The sequence below is a fragment of the Bolinopsis microptera genome, chromosome 4 (assembly GCF_026151205.1).
Source record: "Bolinopsis microptera isolate Bmic1 chromosome 4, MBARI_Bmic_1.0, whole genome shotgun sequence".
Taxonomy (NCBI): domain Eukaryota; kingdom Metazoa; phylum Ctenophora; class Tentaculata; order Lobata; family Bolinopsidae; genus Bolinopsis; species Bolinopsis microptera.
The window spans coordinates 1,611,351-1,631,553 of NC_087075.1; the positions used below are offsets into that span (position 1 = coordinate 1,611,351).

General features: G+C 40.4%; 1 protein-coding gene and 3 non-coding genes across 4 annotated transcripts in view; 1 reads left to right on the forward strand and 3 right to left on the reverse strand.

Moving 5' to 3' along the window:
- The window catches only part of LOC134814511 (uncharacterized), a 65,822-nt gene that overhangs the window by 5,811 nt on the left and 39,808 nt on the right, over positions 1-20,203 (reverse strand). The window contains exons 53-73 of the mRNA XM_063822663.1: positions 18,367-18,483; positions 18,094-18,170; positions 15,008-15,116; positions 14,441-14,566; positions 13,310-13,449; positions 10,952-11,096; positions 10,454-10,594; positions 10,232-10,321; positions 7,990-8,118; positions 7,769-7,879; positions 7,439-7,525; positions 7,154-7,254; positions 5,188-5,354; positions 4,656-4,746; positions 4,305-4,470; positions 3,933-4,049; positions 3,561-3,709; positions 1,420-1,540; positions 1,128-1,230; positions 803-879; positions 218-322 (exon numbers count right to left, since the gene is read on the reverse strand). Of these exons, the coding sequence (XP_063678733.1) occupies positions 218-322; positions 803-879; positions 1,128-1,230; positions 1,420-1,540; positions 3,561-3,709; positions 3,933-4,049; positions 4,305-4,470; positions 4,656-4,746; positions 5,188-5,354; positions 7,154-7,254; positions 7,439-7,525; positions 7,769-7,879; positions 7,990-8,118; positions 10,232-10,321; positions 10,454-10,594; positions 10,952-11,096; positions 13,310-13,449; positions 14,441-14,566; positions 15,008-15,116; positions 18,094-18,170; positions 18,367-18,483 (2,469 nt within the window). The remainder of the gene's footprint in view (positions 1-217; positions 323-802; positions 880-1,127; positions 1,231-1,419; positions 1,541-3,560; positions 3,710-3,932; positions 4,050-4,304; positions 4,471-4,655; positions 4,747-5,187; positions 5,355-7,153; positions 7,255-7,438; positions 7,526-7,768; positions 7,880-7,989; positions 8,119-10,231; positions 10,322-10,453; positions 10,595-10,951; positions 11,097-13,309; positions 13,450-14,440; positions 14,567-15,007; positions 15,117-18,093; positions 18,171-18,366; positions 18,484-20,203) is intronic.
- Trnaq-cug (transfer RNA glutamine (anticodon CUG)) lies at positions 6,145-6,216 on the reverse strand. The gene has a single exon. It is a non-coding gene; the product is annotated as a tRNA-Gln (tRNA).
- Positions 6,503-6,574, forward strand: Trnaq-cug (transfer RNA glutamine (anticodon CUG)). Its single transcript has one exon. It is a non-coding gene; the product is annotated as a tRNA-Gln (tRNA).
- On the reverse strand, positions 6,751-6,822 carry Trnaq-cug (transfer RNA glutamine (anticodon CUG)). The gene has a single exon. It is a non-coding gene; the product is annotated as a tRNA-Gln (tRNA).

The window sequence follows — 20,203 nt, forward strand, 5'->3', positions numbered from 1 at the left end:
ATACTCAATAGGGGTCAATATCCACAAACATAAGATATAATTCATTAGATAAGATAATTGTTGGGTCCTGTGACAATTAAAAAAACCTTTCTAAAAGCAGGCATTAGACAGGGTATTACAGGTATCACAGACATTACAGGCATTACATTAGACAGGGTATTACAGGGTATTACAGGGTATTACTGGCATTACATTATACAGGGTATTTACTACTGACCAGGACGACAGGTGCATGTAGGAGTCAGGTCAGAAGAGATAAAACAACCCTGCTCACAACCAGCTTCATCACACGGGCTGCTCTTACATGTCTTACCATCCGGACCTGTAGTTAGTAAGTTATTATTAACTTAATAACTTAATTAAGTTATTTAAGTTATTAAGTTATTAAGTTATGAAGTTATTAAGTTAAGATCAGCTGTGTCACACGGGCTGCTCTTACATGTCTTACCATCCGGACCTGTAGTTAGTAAGTTATTATTAACTTAATAACTTAATTAAGTTATTTAAGTTATTAAGTTATTAAGTTATTAAGTTAAGAGCAGCTGTGTCACACGGGCTGCTCTTACATGTCTTACCATCCGGACCTGTAGTTAGTTAGTTATTATTAACCTATTCCACTTGTAACTCACTTAGTACGTATCTTGTGAGCATAACAATTAACACTAAAGATTGAACTAGGAAGTTTAAAATATAATGATCCGGTTGAGCACAGTGGATATGACTATATAGAGATAAGAGGGGTTAGAACCTCTTACTGCCGCATCCCTGAAATCTACAAGTTAAGGACTGTGGTGAATCTTACCTAACTCAATGTATTCAGGGCAGACACACGTTGCTCCACTCTTACTTGGTAGACACAAATGTGAACACTCCTTCTCTCTGGAAAAATAGCAATTTAACTTGTTAGTCCTTCCTAAGAGTAATATTAATTATACCACACAATAATAACTTCATATCGGTCTTAATTTGGCAAAAAATAAGTTTCTCCAGCCCTAAGTATAGACTATAGGCACAGGAGCCGAATTTCGGGACATCAAGGACCGTCCAAATTAGGGCCACTAAGGTACTTAACCACACAATCCTCGTTTAATACGAGGTGTCACGTGATGTCACGTGATGTCACGTACCTGCAGGGGTTGGAATGGGTAATACGCTCGCAGATAAAACCACGTGTTTCCTCCGCTCCTCTTCCGTACCACTTTCCGTCAGTCCCCAACGCAGCGTACCGATCTGGCGAGCAAGTCAAGATGTAAGATGGGCAAAGATAGAGTTATAAATCCAGACTTTTTATTTACAAATCACAATAATTAATGGCCAAATATCAGATCGCTGATAAAAAAGTTGACCGTTGTTCATCATGGAACGCATTATCGCGGAACAAGGTAGAAACTCCTTTAAATAACCTGAACAGTAACTAACCCGGAACAGAGATGAAGTCCTCCGGTTCTTCCGGGGCCCAGTTTGTGTAGAGAGACAGATCACCTCCCTGCCAGGTCCAGTCTGCAGCACTGTCGTCTGCTCTCCTATATCCTATCCACATCTGGGGGATTAGTGACGTTAACAAGTGATCCATGACGTCACAAATGATCCATGACGTCAACAAATGGGATCAGATCGGGTACTAACTGACCCAGGGGGAAAACAATAACAGGCTAATCAATCATATTGGCCCGGTAATTGACAAGCTGTTATTAGGTAGTTAGTGACATGTTTTCCTACTTCCTGGGAAAGTGGCAATTAAGAATTAGTTTGATTGAAGGGGCTTTGTTCTATCGTTAGGGGTCATGTTTGTATCGGTTAATTGATTAGATTTAAACCCCAATCAGCGACTATGTCCCTTAAGATATAAAATGGATTCATGTATCATTAATTTTATCTTCGATTTGACTCGTTCAGCTTTTATCACAGTTTGCTAAGAATATTTCAACTATCTTATACAATCCCGCACTCTTCAAAACCCCAAAATATGATATCCTCTTGCTTCCCCTACATCACCTCCGCCTCTCAAAGAATAAAAACCAAAAAGGACAACCAAGTTCTGAGAGACATGACAAACATCGGGGAAACTTCAGATGACGTCACTCCCTATACTCCACAAGCTAAACGCCGGCGCTACAACACCAGTGCATCCACCAACAGTTCAAGTGATATGGATATCAACCTGTCTTCCAGTGAGTCTGATATGAGTATCGAGCTAAAGGAAGATGAAGTCCAAGAGCTTGAGATCAGGGACATCGACGAAGGAGCTAGTGTTGAGGAAAGTCCAGAGTATGTTGCAGATATTGATAACTATCTGAGGAAACTGGAAGAGCAATTCAAACCAAAAGCAGGATACATGTTGAAACAGCGGTACATCACCCTCGCTAACAGATCTACTGTAACTGACTGGATGTTCGAAATTTGCGACGAATTCCGGCTTACCCAGAAGATATTCCAACTAGGGGTATCCTACGTGGACAGGTTCCTCTCCAAGATGTCCATGTCAACCAAACACCTGCAACTCCTGGGAACAACAGCCCTGTTTATAGCTTGCAAGGTAGAGGAGCAATGTGCGCCCGGGCTAGCAGCTAGCTTTGTGTGGCTTACTGATAACACCTACTCTGTCAGCCAGCTCTTCAGGATGGAGGTTATGATCCTGAATACACTCGACTACGAGATTAACTCCCCCACTACTCGGGACTTCCAAGATAGGTTCCTCAAAGCGTCTGGTGGTGACTCTGCTGAGCAGTTCTTTACCGAGTATCTGTGCAATAGATCCCAGGTACACGGACACACATTCCTGAGTTACACTCCCTCTCTGGTGACAGCTGCTGCTGTTGCTCTGTCACGTGTTATACAGACACCCTCAGATCCTGTCTGGACCCCAACTCTAACCCACTACACACAACACACCTATCAGGAGATAAGGGAGTGTATGTCTGATCTTCTGCAACTCTACAAGCTGGATGTTAATCCTGATACACGGTGTTATCCTGCTGTGTGGAACAAGTACTGTCTCCCTAGATATAAGTGTGTGTTGCAGAAACACCCTGTTCAGTCTATTCCTAAATACCACTGAAAAATATCCTTCAACAACAAGTCCACGATAGATTAAAACAAGTCTACCTAACGTAGTTTCAGCTCCGGCTTCTACTACTCCAAATGTGTTTTAAATTATTTTTGTTATTTTCAGTTCAATGAAATATTATATACGCACCGATATAAAGTTATGTGGAGTTGCTCCTTTTTTTGCTTATTTTGATTAGTTCTTTTCTAAGTTTTCTTTTCTAAGTTTTAATTTAAATTATGGTAAATGGTTGATTTTTTTTCAATGTTAAATGTTTTTGTATTTTAAGTTTATTTGCTATTCAATAGTTTTACTTATGTCCAAAAAAATTATGAAATAAAAAAATTCTCAAAGTTCCAACACCCAAAATTCAATGGCCTAAATATAAATTTAAAGAACAACAAAAATCAATTCTAACACCTAAAATTGCTCTGGTGGTTGGTTTTCTAGGGCAGAAAATGCTCCCTCTACCTACACTAACCTCATCACCCCTGCTCCCTCCACCTACACTAACCTCATCACCCCTGAGCTGTTGTAAAATCTCGTTGTTCTGGTCCTGGTCCTTGATAACAGCCAGTGTTCCTTGGTACACGTCTTTACAGTAACTAGCTGCAGTATCGTAGTCCACTAATGTGTCGTTTGATTGGATCTCCTTTATATCTCCTGGTATTAAAATAACATTTAACAATGATACAAATTATCACAAATTGCGTATTATCAAAAATTAGTTTAAAACATTTGAGCGATTTTCAGGGAGATGAGATGATAAGTCGTTCTAATTTTATGAACATATATGTTGGAATAATCCATGCTGTGTGATATGAATGTTAAATGTTAAGTAAATTAAGTAAAGATTAATTAAATAAAGTAAAAATGAGCCGCGCACCCCTCCAGAAGTTCTGAGAAGCGTCGTAGAGAAGCAGATGTTTGATTGGAGGTATCTTGGTTATACGGGTCCGTTCACTCCAGTCTGTTATACTTGTTTTGTAGAGGTACCCAACAACTGAAAATATATTTAGGTAATACTTAAATATATTTATCATTAATACTTACTAATACTTATCTTTTAGGACGTAATTAAACACACATTTATTGAATTACACAAGACTGAAGGGCCTAATCACCATTAATATACCCATGAAAATATTCTTCAACAAAGCATCGAAGTGGAATATAACTTACATACATTCAAATCAAATTAACAGTCAAACTGTTGCCAAAAATATTATAAAAATGATAAATAGAAAGTGAAGATTACCTGTTCCTGTGCCAGAAGGAGGTTCCTCAACTCTGTAATAAATCTCGGAGCTGACCATTGCCACGTGACTTACTGTACCTTCCTCTACATCGATAGAGTTAACTTTAACGTTAAGTGACGTATCATTCATGTGTATAAACTCTATCTTGTTGGTCGCTTTGTTTACCTGGAGACAGGATGGTTTGGAGGGTGCCGCGAGTTGGGATTGTGAGCTTGCAAACAATTTTGGTTCGATTCAAATGATCATTTGAGATTTAGCACAAATTATTGTAATGTGGAAAAATGAACTACGTGTGACACTGTTAAAGTAGAAGTTGGTTGAAAATATAACCCTTGTGTTTGAAAACTAACCCAAATCAACAGATCGTGATCTCGAGAGCTGGCCAATGAGTCTACACTCTCGGAAGGTAGGGGTATTTTAGTCAGCATCTCTCCTGAGTATCTGGAAAGTGTGTTAATTGTGTTAATTGTTGTTAATTGTTGACAATGTACGAGATGAAATAACTTTAATCAACTTATCTGATTAGTCAGATCATTTACTGATATGATACTTGGATTTGCTGCAACCAAACTCTAGCAGCCTGTGCTTATAGTTAATCATAATTAAAATTTGCTTGAAAACCCAACAAACTTCAGTTTTATTACAGAAAATATGGCCCAAAATAAATAACTTACTTAGCAGAAACAATACTGAGTTTAGAAGTGCTCCTCAAAATAAACAACTTACTTAGCAGAAACAATACTGAGTTTAGAAGTGCTCCTCAAAATAAACAACTTACTTAGCAGAAACAATACTGAGTTTAGAAGTGTTCCTCAAAATAAACAACTTACTTAGCAGAAACAATACTGAGTTTAGAAGTGCTCCTCAAAATAAACAACTTACTTAGCAGAAACAATACTGAGTTTAGAAGTGCTCCTCTTTTTCCAAGGCTTGTCCTCATGTACAATCCACCTCAGAACTCCACTCAAGCTATCCACAATAACCTGCTCCGCCCCTGTCATGCCTGTTTCTAGTACTGTTCGAGTAGAATTACCGTCTGTGTCCGCTACCTGTAATGTAATGTGTCATGCCTGTTTCTTGTACTGTTCGAGTAGAATTACCGTCTGTGTCTGCTACCTGTAATGTAATGTGTCATGCCTGTTTCTAGTACTGTTCGAGTAGAATTACCGTCTGTGTCCGCTACCTGTAATGTAATGTGTGGAATAATGCGAAGGAAATATAATAATATTTAATCAGAGTGTACAACTCTAATATTTATCTGATTCTGATGAATCAGAGTGTACAACTCTGATATTTATCTGATTCTACAAGTTTAACTTTAGTAACGGAGCGTGTCTAGATGAATGTATTGGTTGTTAGTATAAGCATAATAATAAGGATGTTATGTGTATAATGATAAGGATATTATGTACATAATGATAAGGATATTATGTGCATAATAATAAGGATGTTATGTGCATAATGATAAGGATATTATGTGCATAATAATAATGATATTATGTGACCATGGCCATCCTCAGTATGGTAATTGGTATCCCTAGACTGATCATGCTTATAAAGGCACCAGCTCCCTTAATATGAGACACCATGCCATACACATGATACAGTAGTCTTTGCGAATATATGAGGCAGGCCAGCAATCAATCACTGATTATTCTGTATACGTATAGTTGAAGTTGTTAGCCTTGACTTCAGAACCACTCAAAGTGTCTTCACCTGACTAAACCTAGTTATCCGAGTAGTTTAGTGCACCACTACGGTTTCAAATCTTTCCGAACAATAATTAATACAGATCTAGGGTGTTTATGAGCCGCTCTTATCGATAAAAGATACAAAAGAAGGTCCTACCGGGATTCGAACTCGGGTCGCAGGATTCAGAGTCCTGAGTGCTAACCACTACACCATAGGACCCATGATGACAACCTAATGTCTAATTTTCCAATTTTCTCATAATAAGCTGACTAAATACAATAACAAACAGCAGTTTGATGAAATCGAGTGAGCACTTTAATACACAATTTTGTGTTCACATGCATTATCTAGATAACTCAGGTCATTCGATTCACGTCGTCCTTTTCGTAAACACTCAGCCAAAATAAGCTACAGGGAGCTATCATAATATCTATTAATATAGTTAGAAACCCTTTAGACTGTAATTTCAGAAAGTCTGAAAATTATACATTTTATAGTAGATATGGGTCCTATGGTGTAGTGGTTAGCACTCAGGACTCTGAATCCTGCGACCCGAGTTCGAATCCCGGTAGGACCTTCTTTTGTAAAAAATCCTTTATTTTTAAAACTTTATCCTAAATTTTATAGTTACAATATTGCATCAAAAATTATACATTTTCATCAAGTTAATCGATTTGGAATTCAATCTCAAGACGTTTTCATATCAATATGATATTATTAGGAATAGTTAAAATGCGAACAGGGAACAAAAGAAGGTCCTACCGGGATTCGAACTCGGGTCGCAGGATTCAGAGTCCTGAGTGCTAACCACTACACCATAGGACCTACAGAGCTCAATATATGTTCTTACTCTATATAAACGGCTAATTAAGGGTGTAACGTTACACGGAAAGTGTACCTCCTGAGAGTTGAGACTTGCCGTGTATATAGTATATACAGCACGGATATTTAGATGTGTCATAGTAGGTGGTGATGGGTTTAGGAAATATGAATAATATGCAATTATAAGGGGTATTATGTATGGTATCCGACAAAATGACTTGTTGGATCTGGAAGTGATTGACCATACAAATTACAAGCCACACCATCGTTTAAGATTACCAACAACATGACTTTAAAGTGACTAAGTTATCAAGTAAATGCAGAAACCACTTACCTTTAGAGCATCCCCGATAATCCAGAACATAAGCTTGTTAACATAGTCTACTTGAAGTTCCCTTGCACCCTCCAGCATACGGTCAATCAGTGATTTAGTGCCTGAAATAGGGAGGAATTACAACATTCAATATACTCCAACCTTTTCTGATGTCCTATCCTCGTGTAAACTTCGAATGTGAAATGAAGCTTTGCTCCACTTAACTTTTGACTATGACATGAGAAAAGATAGAACTTGATTTTTTGAGAATCCAATAAAACCTGATAATAATAACTCAGTACTGACCATCTCCTTCGAGTGTAGTGCGGGCAATTCTACCAAGTTGAGAATCCAGGAATATTATTTCTTGTGAGACTGGGTTAACATGGACACCTGATGAAAAGAGAGTTAGCTGAGAGACCAAGAGACAGAGAAGACAGACAGACAGACAGACAGACAGACAGACAGACATACAGACAGACAGGCAGGCAGGCAGGCAGACAGACAGACAGACAGACAGACAGATAGACAGACAGACAGACAGACAGACAGACAGACAGACAGACAGACAGACAGACATACAGACAGACAGACAGCCAGACAGACAGCCAGCCAGACAGACAGACAGATACTAACGGTCGACAGAGGGAGTAATCCTGACAGGCAGTTGTCTTGGTAACGCCTCTGAGTTGGCGTTTACTTCGTATATACCAGAGTCTGTAACCATCACAGCAAACTTGCTATCCTCTGAGGAAACATTTCCTTTTCAATTTTAATCGAAAGAACAGTTCATTTAAATTATTGAAAACACATTCGACAAAGTCAAGTGAGGTTCTAAAAAGCAGAGCAATACTCACGGACACATCCGACATTAGGGACATTGGCGTACCCCAGACTGCATTGACAGTGGAAGAAGTCTGTTGTTTCCGGAGTAAGTAAACATAGATGTGGGCAAGGTGAAATGCTTTGACCGCACTTTGAGTACACTGAAACACAAGGAAACATTTTATATTGAGGGGTTGAGCTGGAACTTCGCCATAATTTACTGCAGTATTACTCTGCAACTTAAACATATTTTGAGACTAGACAACCAGTCGCTATATTCCGCCCAATTTTTAACAACTCATATCCAAAAGGTTTGGAAGTTTGTACACCTTGGACCTCGGTGCCAGTTACCATGGCAACAAATGCTTTTGCAATTTGCTATCTAATTATAGATATTCCTTGTTTAACATGACGTGTCCGACTAGTGCACCTGTTGCCATGTTACGGGTCATCAAAGCGGGATAAGCAAGCTGCTAGACCTTGAAATGAACTGTTTCCTTTTCATGATAATTAACGTTTCATCATTGATTAAAGCCTCTCTATCATTAAGAACTTAATCCTTATAAACGACTGATGGATATCTCTATTACCAACATCTTACATCCAGTACCTTCTTTACCGTTGGAGTCACATCTGCTCGCCTAATGTGTCACACTGTTGCAATAACAAGCCGATACTCTGACAGTGAACGTTGAAACAGGCCATTGAATCTCTGACTTAGTACCCGCAGTTTTCTTTCTCTGGTAGCCTTATAATATGTTTTCGTATTTTTTTGTCCATTTTCAAAAATTAGACGCCTCGAACAAAAAAAATTTTTTCTACAAAAATATTAAATTCTGTTCACTCCAGCATGTTTCGAGCATGTTTCGACATCGCCTACACAATATTATACTATATAAAAATGAGACATGTAGCTGCTAGCTATACGGTACCTTCACCAGCACTAACACGGGATACCAGTTAAACAGGGTTTGCTGGTGCTGCTAATACCAGAGATACAGTTTAAAGGGTGATGGTGCTGGCTTTTACTGATTAACCTACTGAATATTATCTCCGACACGACACTTTGCCGACAACATGGTATAACTATAACAGTGGTATAACAGTGATATTTCGTCCGGTTATCTTGTCCAGCCATTAGCCAACTAGTTCTGTAATTTTGTTGGGGGGGGGGGGGGGGGGGGGGGGGGGGGGGGGGGGGGGGGGGGGGGGGGTGGGGAGGCAATGGTGAAAAAATTTTATGGTGAATCGGGTCCCAGAACTTGCAAATTTCACCATTTATCACCATTTTTCACCATTTTTCAATGATAATATCGACTCTAGAGTCTAGACCCTATATTAAAGAATACTAAGAGAGTCCTTCAGTTCTATTTTATCATTTACAAAGATTGTCGACCTTGAGACATATACTGATTCACTGAAGCTCACTAGTTCTGTAGTTTTGTTATAAGCAACAGCTACAGCTTGGGGTTTTCTAGCAGTAACTACTAACTCTTAATATTCGTTTAAATGAACGTCAAATTATACTAATCTGATCACTTTGTGACTAGACTTTAGTTATTAAATTCAGACTTTTCTGCCTAGTTAGAGTTTGCGTGGGTGTAACTTACTGTCGATTTTATGCAGATCTTTTAAGGACACGGGGGGTCCGAGGTCAAACATTTATTTTTGCCAGTTCCTATCTGGCGCATGTGTGCAACAAACACCTAGCCCAACAAAATCAAAATCGCTACATCATTTTAGGACAAGAACTTGAAGAACACTTGTGCCAAGTTACAAGGTCTTAAGTTGTACACTGTAAAAGAAGATTCATTCGAAGTTTTCATTTGCAATATAATTACATGTAAACCTCAATTTTTGACGCGCAATATCTCAAAACGGATAAAAAAAAGTATTTGAAAAATTTGACCGACTCTACAAAATATCTGAAAATTGACTTCGCCCCCCCCCCCCCCCCCCCTGTGACCTCAATCAATGTCAATATTCCGCGAAAGAAATGTCAAATATATTCCAACTTACTATATAACTAAATCTTATTTCTTGAATTTATCGTACGTCTAGACTAAATATTAATCTCTATTAAATTTATAGCCGTTCCTGGGTTCATTATCGAATGGCGTTGTACCGGAACGACACGGGTATTGACTGGTACCTAAATGTGTCTAGACACGTTTGCTTTATTACTGAGATTTTACTTTTTACGTCGCTTGCTTTATTACTAAGATTCGGGTATATAAGTTCAAAATATTCGATATTCGCCTAAATTAAACTTACCCCAAGGTTGCTGGGCTGGATGGACCATGCCTACTCCTGATATTCCGGCCCAGTCCGATATATTTGCTTGGTAGCCCGTATCAGCTCCACCTGTAATGGTTTTTATTTTGTTAATTCATGTGTAAATTTCACGACAAAGAAGTCAACATCACATTCTAGATTAAAAGTTTCAAAGGTAAAATTTAAACTTAAACTGAAATAAGAAAACAAAATGAAACTAACTTGATTTGTTGAAGCTGGTAACCATTTCTCTCCTCTCATCAAAGTAGTAAACTTGGTCCTTGTGAACTGCCAGGAAGTTTATTAAGTTGGTGGAGCCTTTCTTGAGCTGTACCACCCTGCTTCCGTCCAGGTTACTGGACTCTGTAATACGGTGTTATCAGTATTAAGGGGAGAAGAGGGGGGGGGGGGACCACCCTGCTTCCGTCCAGGTTACTGGACTCTGTAGTACGGTGTTATCAGTATTATTAGCCTTTCTTACGTTCAACAGACGGAAATGCATTTATTATTTGCATCGGTTAAACTAGAGAAAAAGGTGTCGATTCTCATCATAACTAAACCGTCTCGTTTAAGGAGGAGAATACTCCAGTTGACGGTTCTCCTCGTCTAGTCTAAGGTGGTGGGGGGGGGGGGGGGGGGGGGGGGGGGGGGGGGGGGGAGGGGGGGGGGGGGGGGGATAGGTTAAGTGGTGGGGGAGGGGGATAGTGTAAGAAAACTAACTGATAGAGTCCTGGTTCTCCTCGTCCAGTTTTGTGATCCAGTAGAGTCTCCTGTCCTGGTAGTCCACCAACAATCCCCACGGCTTAGAACCGGCTGTCTCTGAGTTGTGGATCTTCGTTACCGCGCTTCTTCCGTCCATACTGACCTGCAAAAACAGGGTTTAATAGAACACATAGTAACACTTTGGTTTGTTGTGGAAGGTTGCCCCAGAGGGAACCGGACACAAGGGCGGTAGACACAATAGCGGAGGACACGAGGGCGAATCACTTTAACATTGACAAACGGGTTTTTTGATGTTCTCAACAGTCTGGTTGAGGTAGAGCTTAGCTCGAAGAATTGGATCTACTCACGTGTAAATTTGAAACAAAACATAGTGATGTGACAAATAATCACCCAGATTTAAACTCAGCTGTAACTCAGCAGCAGATTTTGGGGTTTGGTAACGTGCTTAAGCCAATCAAACACTGCCTAGATGTTCATGTGATAAACTTGGCCTTCAAAATATCGCAGTCGCTGACGCTACGGTTACCCGGGTTTAGATCAGGGGTAGAACGTACCAAAACGGGTATTTACTTTGGGTAGACGAATTTCACTGAGGTGTGTTCACTCAATTTCAAGCCATCAATCCTCTCAGTTAAAACGACCATCATTTAGGACGGTTTTTGTTCCGCATTCGTGTCAATGTTAAAATTAATCATGTGATTCGCCCTTGTGTCCACCCTTTTGGGAAGGTAACGCCTTTGTGTCCTACGCCCTCGTGTCCTCCGCTCTTGCGTCTACCGCCCTTGTTTCCTACGCCCTCGTGTCCTATACCTGCCCCGAGCGCCGGTAAAACTAAATGTGGGGTTTACTGCAATTACGTATTTACCATGTTGTTATAGTATCTTTGTGGCTTCTAACTAAGACAGTGCAACTTTTGTTCTTTATCTCCGGTTTATTTACAATTGTATTGCTTTGAAGATCTAGTATTCGTAGCTTGACAAGTGAACAAACATTAAAGTTTGTTATTGTAACAAAATATTTATTAAGAATTTAATTAATTGACCAGGATGCGAGAAAGCAACAGTTCCTAATCCGCTTACAAATAATCGTTCAATCATTGACATGGTTATATGGTAATTTTAGAATCCTTCGAGACATTACAAAATGCATTATGACGGGGTTTCAGTAAACCAATCAGCTCGCTTCAAATTAAACCATCGCGGTGGATATAACTACAGTTATTGTGCGAATAATCCTGTCGCTTGATCAATAAGACATTTGTACTTTACAAACATAACTGAATATCTCCTTATCGATAATATCCTGTCAAAAAATCAACAATTCCTCCAATGAGATCAACCGAGAGACATAATTCATATAACCAATAATCATATTCTCGTCACTTTGACAACTTCGCCAATCGCTGCTTGATCTGAATTCTTAATTTTTGATTTTACTATTAAACATTTAAACGACCAACAAATCCCCCGACGCGATCGGACGAGAAATACTTTATAACCATATTTTTCGTTATCTTTACCACTTCTCTGCTAGCTCCAAAATCTTAACCGCAGAGATTTAGATGATATGGTTGGCAATTGCGATTGTTATCAATCGTTAACGAAAATTGCGAAAATTATTGTCATGTCTTCATCGTTGGTATTAATGCAAAAACCTGACAACATTTTTGAGTGAATGGCACATGGCATTAATCCCCCAAATTTTAAAAGGCTAACTTTTCATTCAGCATTGAACAGAATTTTATTCAATGAAAATATTGGCGATAAAATTGCTAAATTATCTCTAAATTTATCTCCATTTTTAATATCATGAAGAATTTTGGAAATAAATACGTCAGTCATAATATAAAAATTTTAAGCCTGGAGCAGTGGGCTACGGTGTTTCAAACAATCAACCACTTTGAATACCTTAAACTCTGTACGACTTGCTGTGATTAATTGTCTTCTGGTCGCATACTTTGAAAGCACGGATGTTCAATGTTCATGATGATATTTTATTCCATCCAATGACATCATTTTAAAATATTTACTGATAGTACTACATATATTATCGCAGCTATATCACAAGTGCAGCGGTTTCACCTTTATAACCATACTCTTAGTCTTAGGAGCCACACAAATAACTGCACATTCACCTTTAAATCATATTTTTTACTCGCACATTCAATGGGACAAACTCCATCTAAGTCACATTTCGTTAATCTATACTATGAAAATAATTAATAATATAATATTCCCACCTTGTATATGCCACTCTCAGAAACGGACTGCCATGTCACGTGACGTGACGTCATAGCACGTGACGTGACGTCATACCACGTGACTATGAAAATAATTAATAATATAATATTCCTACCTTGTATATGCCACTCTCAGAAACGGACTGCCAGGTCGAATAGATAATCTCCTTATCTGTCATTGAGAGGGTGATGGAGTGGAGAAGAGGGATCCCCTTTGCGACCGCTGTTCGGTATTTTCCAGTCATCGTGCTCACATCTGCGGGAGTCATATGGTTGTTATATTATGTGACGACTGACGTGGCGTCATACTATTAACCACGTGACGTCATACCACGTGTCGTGACGTCATACCACGTGTCGTGATGTGATCTGAATGCCGTTATTCGAAATTACGGTTTCATTATTTCATATTAACTGATTTATCTTTCCGTACGATATCCTAACTGAAATCGTGTTCTAATATCGACCGAATAATAATATTACGGGTATTAAGTTATTGCACTGCCGAACTTGTTACCGTTATTGCTGCACGACCTTACTGAACATTAGATTAACTGAAGCTTTATGTGAAATTAACTATTGTTTAAGAAAATGTTTAGAACGCGATATGACATGTGACATGATACGAATATCGAATCTCCATCGCTACTTCATCTGATAGTACATGGGCCACGTGACGTGACGTCATACCACGTGACATGACGTCATACCACGTGACGTGCTGTAAGATCACGTGACAAAGGTAAAAAAAGTGTTCACCAGGCCGTACAGAACGACTGTAGAATCACGTGATACCGTGTTTTGGACTTCAAGGTCATATCGCACAATTTCTCGCTCAGTTTCTCATTAATCAGAGCATCCTACGAGGATGTGCTACCCATATCATTAGAGGTTATCAGACGATAATGCTGCACTTTACAGCTCAATAATTCGTATCTAAGATAACATTTTGCTGATAACAACTCGTCATTTCTTGACAAAGCGTCCCAGTATCTAATGCGACTCCTTTTGCGTTATATTACTGACTTCGCTTGTGAGTCAGTTTCTAAGTAATGTCTCTTTTTCTATTACTATATTCAAATCCGATTTAAATTCTTAAACATGAAAAAACGTAACAAAACTGCATTAATCTAGCATGTGTTGGAACTAAAAGTTTAACATAAAATGTAAGAACTACCTACAAATATTACAAATATTACTCACAAATATTTCAAATTTTACTTACAAATATTACAAATATTACTTACAAATATTGCCAGTATAGAGTTCTGCGTAGTAGACATTCCTTCCGATCCAATCCACACAAATGTCAGCAATAGAAGCGAAACCATAGTTCATAACACCGCCCTCCGTCTCAAATATCCTCTCAAAATCTGAGTTACATTAAATAACTTATAGTGAGTTACATTAAATAACTTATAGTGAGTTACATTAAATAACTTATAATGAGTTACATAAAATAACTTATAGTGAGTTACACAAAATAACTTATAGTGAGTTACATTAAATAACTTATAGTGAGTTACATTAAATAACTTATAATGAGTTACATAAAATAACTTATAATGAGTTACATAAATAACTTATACTGAGTTACATAAAATAACTTATAGTAATAAACAAGAAAAATTTCCCCAACTAGGTTATATAGCGTGACTAGTGTTCACAGTGGACCAAAAGTAATTCACATATTATAGTCATTCACCTGGTCGATACGAGGCTATATAATCAATTGGAAAGAGCACGCTCCCGACCCCAGAAATTAAATCTATTTTCCACATTACTCTATATTTCTACATGACAACCCGACTCACCGGACCCATCGAAGCTGACCCTATAGATTGAGTTACGACTGGCGATGTAAATCTTTTCTTCTTGCTGGTCAAAGTCTACGCTGGTAGCACCTTTTGTTAACACGGGCTTCTGCAAAAATGTGAATATTAATTAATTTTTTATTTTAAATGGATCTATATAATAATAGTGTTATTTCCTTTATCGGCACTAAAGTGCTCTACTTGAGAGTAAGGAGCAAGGTAAAGAAAAAAATGAAACAAAGTTCAAATAATAAGTTCTTATTATTCAAACTTTGTTTCATTAATTTTTTAAATGGATCTATATAAATATTGAAATTGGCAGCAAACCGTCAAATCTAGTTAATATATAGTGCAATGTCAATTAAAGTCTAAGACAATTTTATTAGAGAATAATATATGTTTGGCTACGTCGCGACAGAAACTTAATCGTTTGACTAAGGACCAGTTATGATAATGCTCTGAAGACTCAAAGGTGAATTTAAATGAGAGTTATATTTAATAGTTGCTAATATCTAACACTGTCTGCCTTCGTAAGATTTCAAAATCTGCTCCTGTCTCATTAGTGTGTTCCGTTTTTAGAGCAGTTTTATCGTAACTTATACTCTTATAGTGAGTTATGTAATATAACTTATAGTGAGTTATGTAATATAACTTATAGTGAGTTATGTTAAATAGCTTATAGTGAGTTAAATAAATAACTTATAGTGAGTTATATAAATAACTTATGGTGAATTATGTAAATAGCTTATAGTGAGTTATATAAATAACTTATAGTATGCTGTATAAATAATTTATAGTGAGTTATGTAAATAACTTAAAATGAGTTATATAAAATAACTTATAGTGTGTTGTGTAAATAACTGTCGCATTAGTTTATTTCTGCATGTTTATCGTGAATGAACGCCCATCCCACAGTAAATCAAGTAGTTTTATCCTACGACCCATCGATAGGAAAAGTAAAGCATTTCTTATCCACAAAATTACGGGTTGATGATATTAAACAATGATGATATTATTATCCAGAGTACGATTTTCGTAGTAGTAAACCTGCGGACCATTCCGGTGGTACTTCCCCTGATTAATGACAATATCCCAGCGCTTAGTTCGTCTAATCAAGGAAATCACCAACATGATACCAGAACCTCGCCAACATGATACCAGAACATCGCTCGGTCAGCTCATAATAAATCAGATTCATAAGTTATATCACATCTACAATTTGATGATGTTGAGCCCTATAGATTTGAATCTCCAAGCCGGTCACATACGTGTACTTATTGAACTACTGTCCTTTCTGAGCCTTTATTTTTCTCGTCCCTTGCCACTTGAGCGCCCAACGTATAAAGCAGGTATTACTATAGAGTTACCATGGTAACCAACAACTATACCTTCTATTTGTTATAAAGTATTAAGCAGGTATTACTATACCTTCTATTTGTTATTGAAGGTAACTCTATTCAGCTCTACAGGGTGAGTTGAAAGTAATGTTTGGATTTTAAATGGCTCTAATTTCTGAGATAAAATAAAAATCACTCCATTTTTGCATATTTAAGTCATCAAAATATATGAAAATTAGGGCCTGATAAATACCACAGATTGGAACATAAGAATGTTGGATCAGGATAATTAGTCATCAAAAATATAATAAACGGCAAAAAAATTGTATCAAGGACCGGAGACGACAAAAAAGGGCAAAAAGGGCGATGAAAACATACCAGTTCTATCCTCTACTTCTGTAGCCTTATTTCATGTGCTAACTTCAGTAAGAAAACATACCAGTTCTATCTTCTACTTCTGTAGGCTTATTTCATGTGCTAACGTCAGTAAGAAAACATACCAGTTCTATCTTCTACTTCTGTAGTATTTCATGTGCTAACGTTAGTAGGCAACTGTGTCCTTAATGGCAGAATTGTCTGCCATTAAGCGTTTTATGTTCTCAGCTTGTTGGCTCATTAACACACGTCCTAGACAATCTATTCTATCATATAGGAAGGGTGTTATCTCGTCTAGATCACGTGTTATCTCACGTCTCACCTAGATAACGTGTTTAGATACTGTAACTGCGTCTAGGAAGAAAGTAGCTTGCCCGTTACATTCACAAGTGACTGTAAATTATAAAGTTGTCTTTTTCCAGAGCTTTCAAAATAAAAATAAACGTTTTTCATCTTGTCTAGAACAACAAATGCTGTGGTAGCCTCTTACTTGGTGCAGTACGAATACGTTGAAAGAGTGCTAAAGGCAAAGCGCAAAAGAAGTCTTATATAATGAGAAAGTAACATCGTCTAGAACGCACATCTACGCATATCTACGCATATCTACACATATCTACGCACGTTCTCTGTGGTCCAGGGACAAAAGGATTTCGCGATTATTTTGGCAAAAAATCGCGATACCGCGAAATTTAACAGGCTATACATTGAACTACACATAAAATTTGTCGCAAATAATGGGAAAAATCGCGATTCCGTACATGCCGCGATTTCCTTTTGTCCCTGCTGTGGTCTAGCAAGGACCTTACAAATGTTGGATTAATCCCATTACCAGCCTCATTATCCTTTGTGCAGTCTGACTATTGGTTTCGGGGACATGCCGCTTGATAACACTTCCCAGCAAGCATTTTTAGTGCCGCGAAAAATGTATTACGGGATATATTACGGGATACCTAATATAGATGACATTATCTAGTATCTTAGAATGAAATCCTCTGCGATTTAAGATCCATAACGAGGTCAATGATTAGTTCATCTCATTGGATCTTCAACTCGCCGAGCATTTTTTATAAGGTTGCACCAGTCGAAAAAAGCAAGTTTTATAGCTTTAAAGTTTCGTTAAAATAAATCTCTTGCTGTTTATAACTTTATAATGCCCTTTGACCGTTTAACTTCGTACTTCTGGCGTAAGGTTTTCAAATGCTTTCATGTCATGACGAGCACACAAGCTTTTCCGTTTTTGACGTTTTAGTTTTTATTTAAGTACTTAAATATACAAAGTTGCCAATTTCCTTTAACGCCCTTTCGATGGCACTCTGTGCGTTTTGATTGACGAGTTAACACCAATAAAAATACAAATTCGTTTTATCGACTTACAGGAGGAGCAAGGGTTTTGGAGACGTCCAATGATAAGACTTTGTCAGGTAGAGCCACGAATATCTGAGGTACCCGATCTGAAAACGTCATATTAACCGTAAGGTTGGGAATGCAGACAAAATTGGTTTTACATACGTAACGCACCAATAGGCAATATTACTTAAATTAATTTATAACTGAAGAATGGCGAGGAATAAGAGTTACCTCGGTTACCAGTAAGAATTACCATGGTAACCATTAAAAGTTACCAAAACAGTAACTCTAAATACTCACCACAAGAGCCGTTCTCGTCAGGAGTAACGTTCTTCTCGCACATACAGACTCTCTCTTGTTCGGATGTGGGCACACAGATACCGTCATTACAGGGGGAGGTAGTGCACGCGCTCGTACCTGAGAATACAACACATGGTCAGTGGGCACAGTGGGGCACCACCCTAAGAAGGGGGGGGGGGGGCACAGTGGGGCACCACACTAAGAAGGGGGGGGGGGGGGGCACAGTGGGGCACCACACAGATACCGTCATTACAGGGGGAGGTAGTGCACGCGCTCGTACCTGAGAATACAACACACGGTCAGTGGGCACAGTGGGGCACCACACTAAGAAGGGGGGGGGGGGGGGCACAGTGGGGCACCACACTAAGAAGGGGGGGGGGGGGGGGGGCACAGTGGGGCACAGTGGGGTACCACACAGATACCGTCATTACAGGGGGAGGTGGTGCACGCGCTCGTACCTGAGAATACACACATGGTCAGTGGGCACAGTGGGGCACCACACTAAGAAGGGGGGGGGCACAGTGGGGCACCACACTAAGAAGGGGGGGGGGGGGGGCACAGTGGGGCACCACACTAAGAAGGGGGGGGGGGCACAGTGGGGCACCACACTAAGAAGGGGGGGGGGGGCACAGTGGGGCACCACACTAAGAAGGGGGGGGGGGGGGCACAGTGGGGCACCACACAGATACCGTCATTACAGGGGGAGGTGGTGCACGCGCTCGTACCTGAGAATACACACATGGTCAGTGGGCACAGTGGGGCACCACACTAAGAAGGGGGGGGGGGGGGGGGGCACAGTGGGGCACCACACTAAGAAGGGGGGGGGGGGGGGGGGGCACAGTGGGGCACCACACTAAGAAGGGGGGGGGGAGGGGCACAGTGGGGCACCACACAGATACCGTCATTACAGGGGGAGGTGGTGCACGCGCTCGTACCTGAGAATACACACATGGTCAGTGTGGGGTGCACAGTGGGGCACCACACTAAGAAGGGGGGGGGGGGCACAGTGGGGCACCACACTAAGAAGGGGGGGGGGCACAGTGGGGCACCACACTAAGAAGGGGGGGGGCACAGTGGGGCACCACACTAAGAAGGGGGGGGGGGCACAGTGGGGCACCACACTAAGAAGGGGGGGGGGGCCCAGTGGGGCACCACACTAAGAAGGGGGGGGGGGGGGGCACAGTGGGGCACCACACTAAGAAGGGGGGGGGGGGGGGGGGGGCACAGTGGGGCACCACACTAAGAAGGGGGGGACACAGTGGGGCACCACACTAAGAAGGGGGGCACAGTGGGGCACCACACTAAGAAGGGGGGGGGGGGGGGGGCACAGTGGGGCACCACACTAAGAAGGGGGGGGGCACAGTGGGGCACCACACTAAGAAGGGGGGGGGGGGGCACAGTGGGGCACCACACTAAGAAGGGGGGGGGGCACAGTGGGGCACCACACTAAGAGGGGGGGGGGGGACACAGTGGGGCACCACACTAAGAAGGGGGGGGGCACAGTGGGGCACCACACTAAGAAGGGGGGGGGGGAGGCACAGTGGGGCACCACACTAAGAAGGGGAGGGGCACAGTGGGGCACCACACTAAGAAGGGGGGCACAGTGGGGCACCACACTAAGAAGGGGGGGGGGGGGGCACAGTGGGGCACCACACTAAGAAGGGGGGGGGGCACAGTGGGGCACCACACTAAGAAGGGGGGGGGAGCACAGTGGGGCACCGCACTAAGAAGGGGGGGGGGGGGGCACAGTGGGGTACCACACTAAGAAGGGGAGGGGCACAGTGGGGCACCACACTAAGAAGGGGGGGGGGGGGGCACAGTGGGGCACCACACTAAG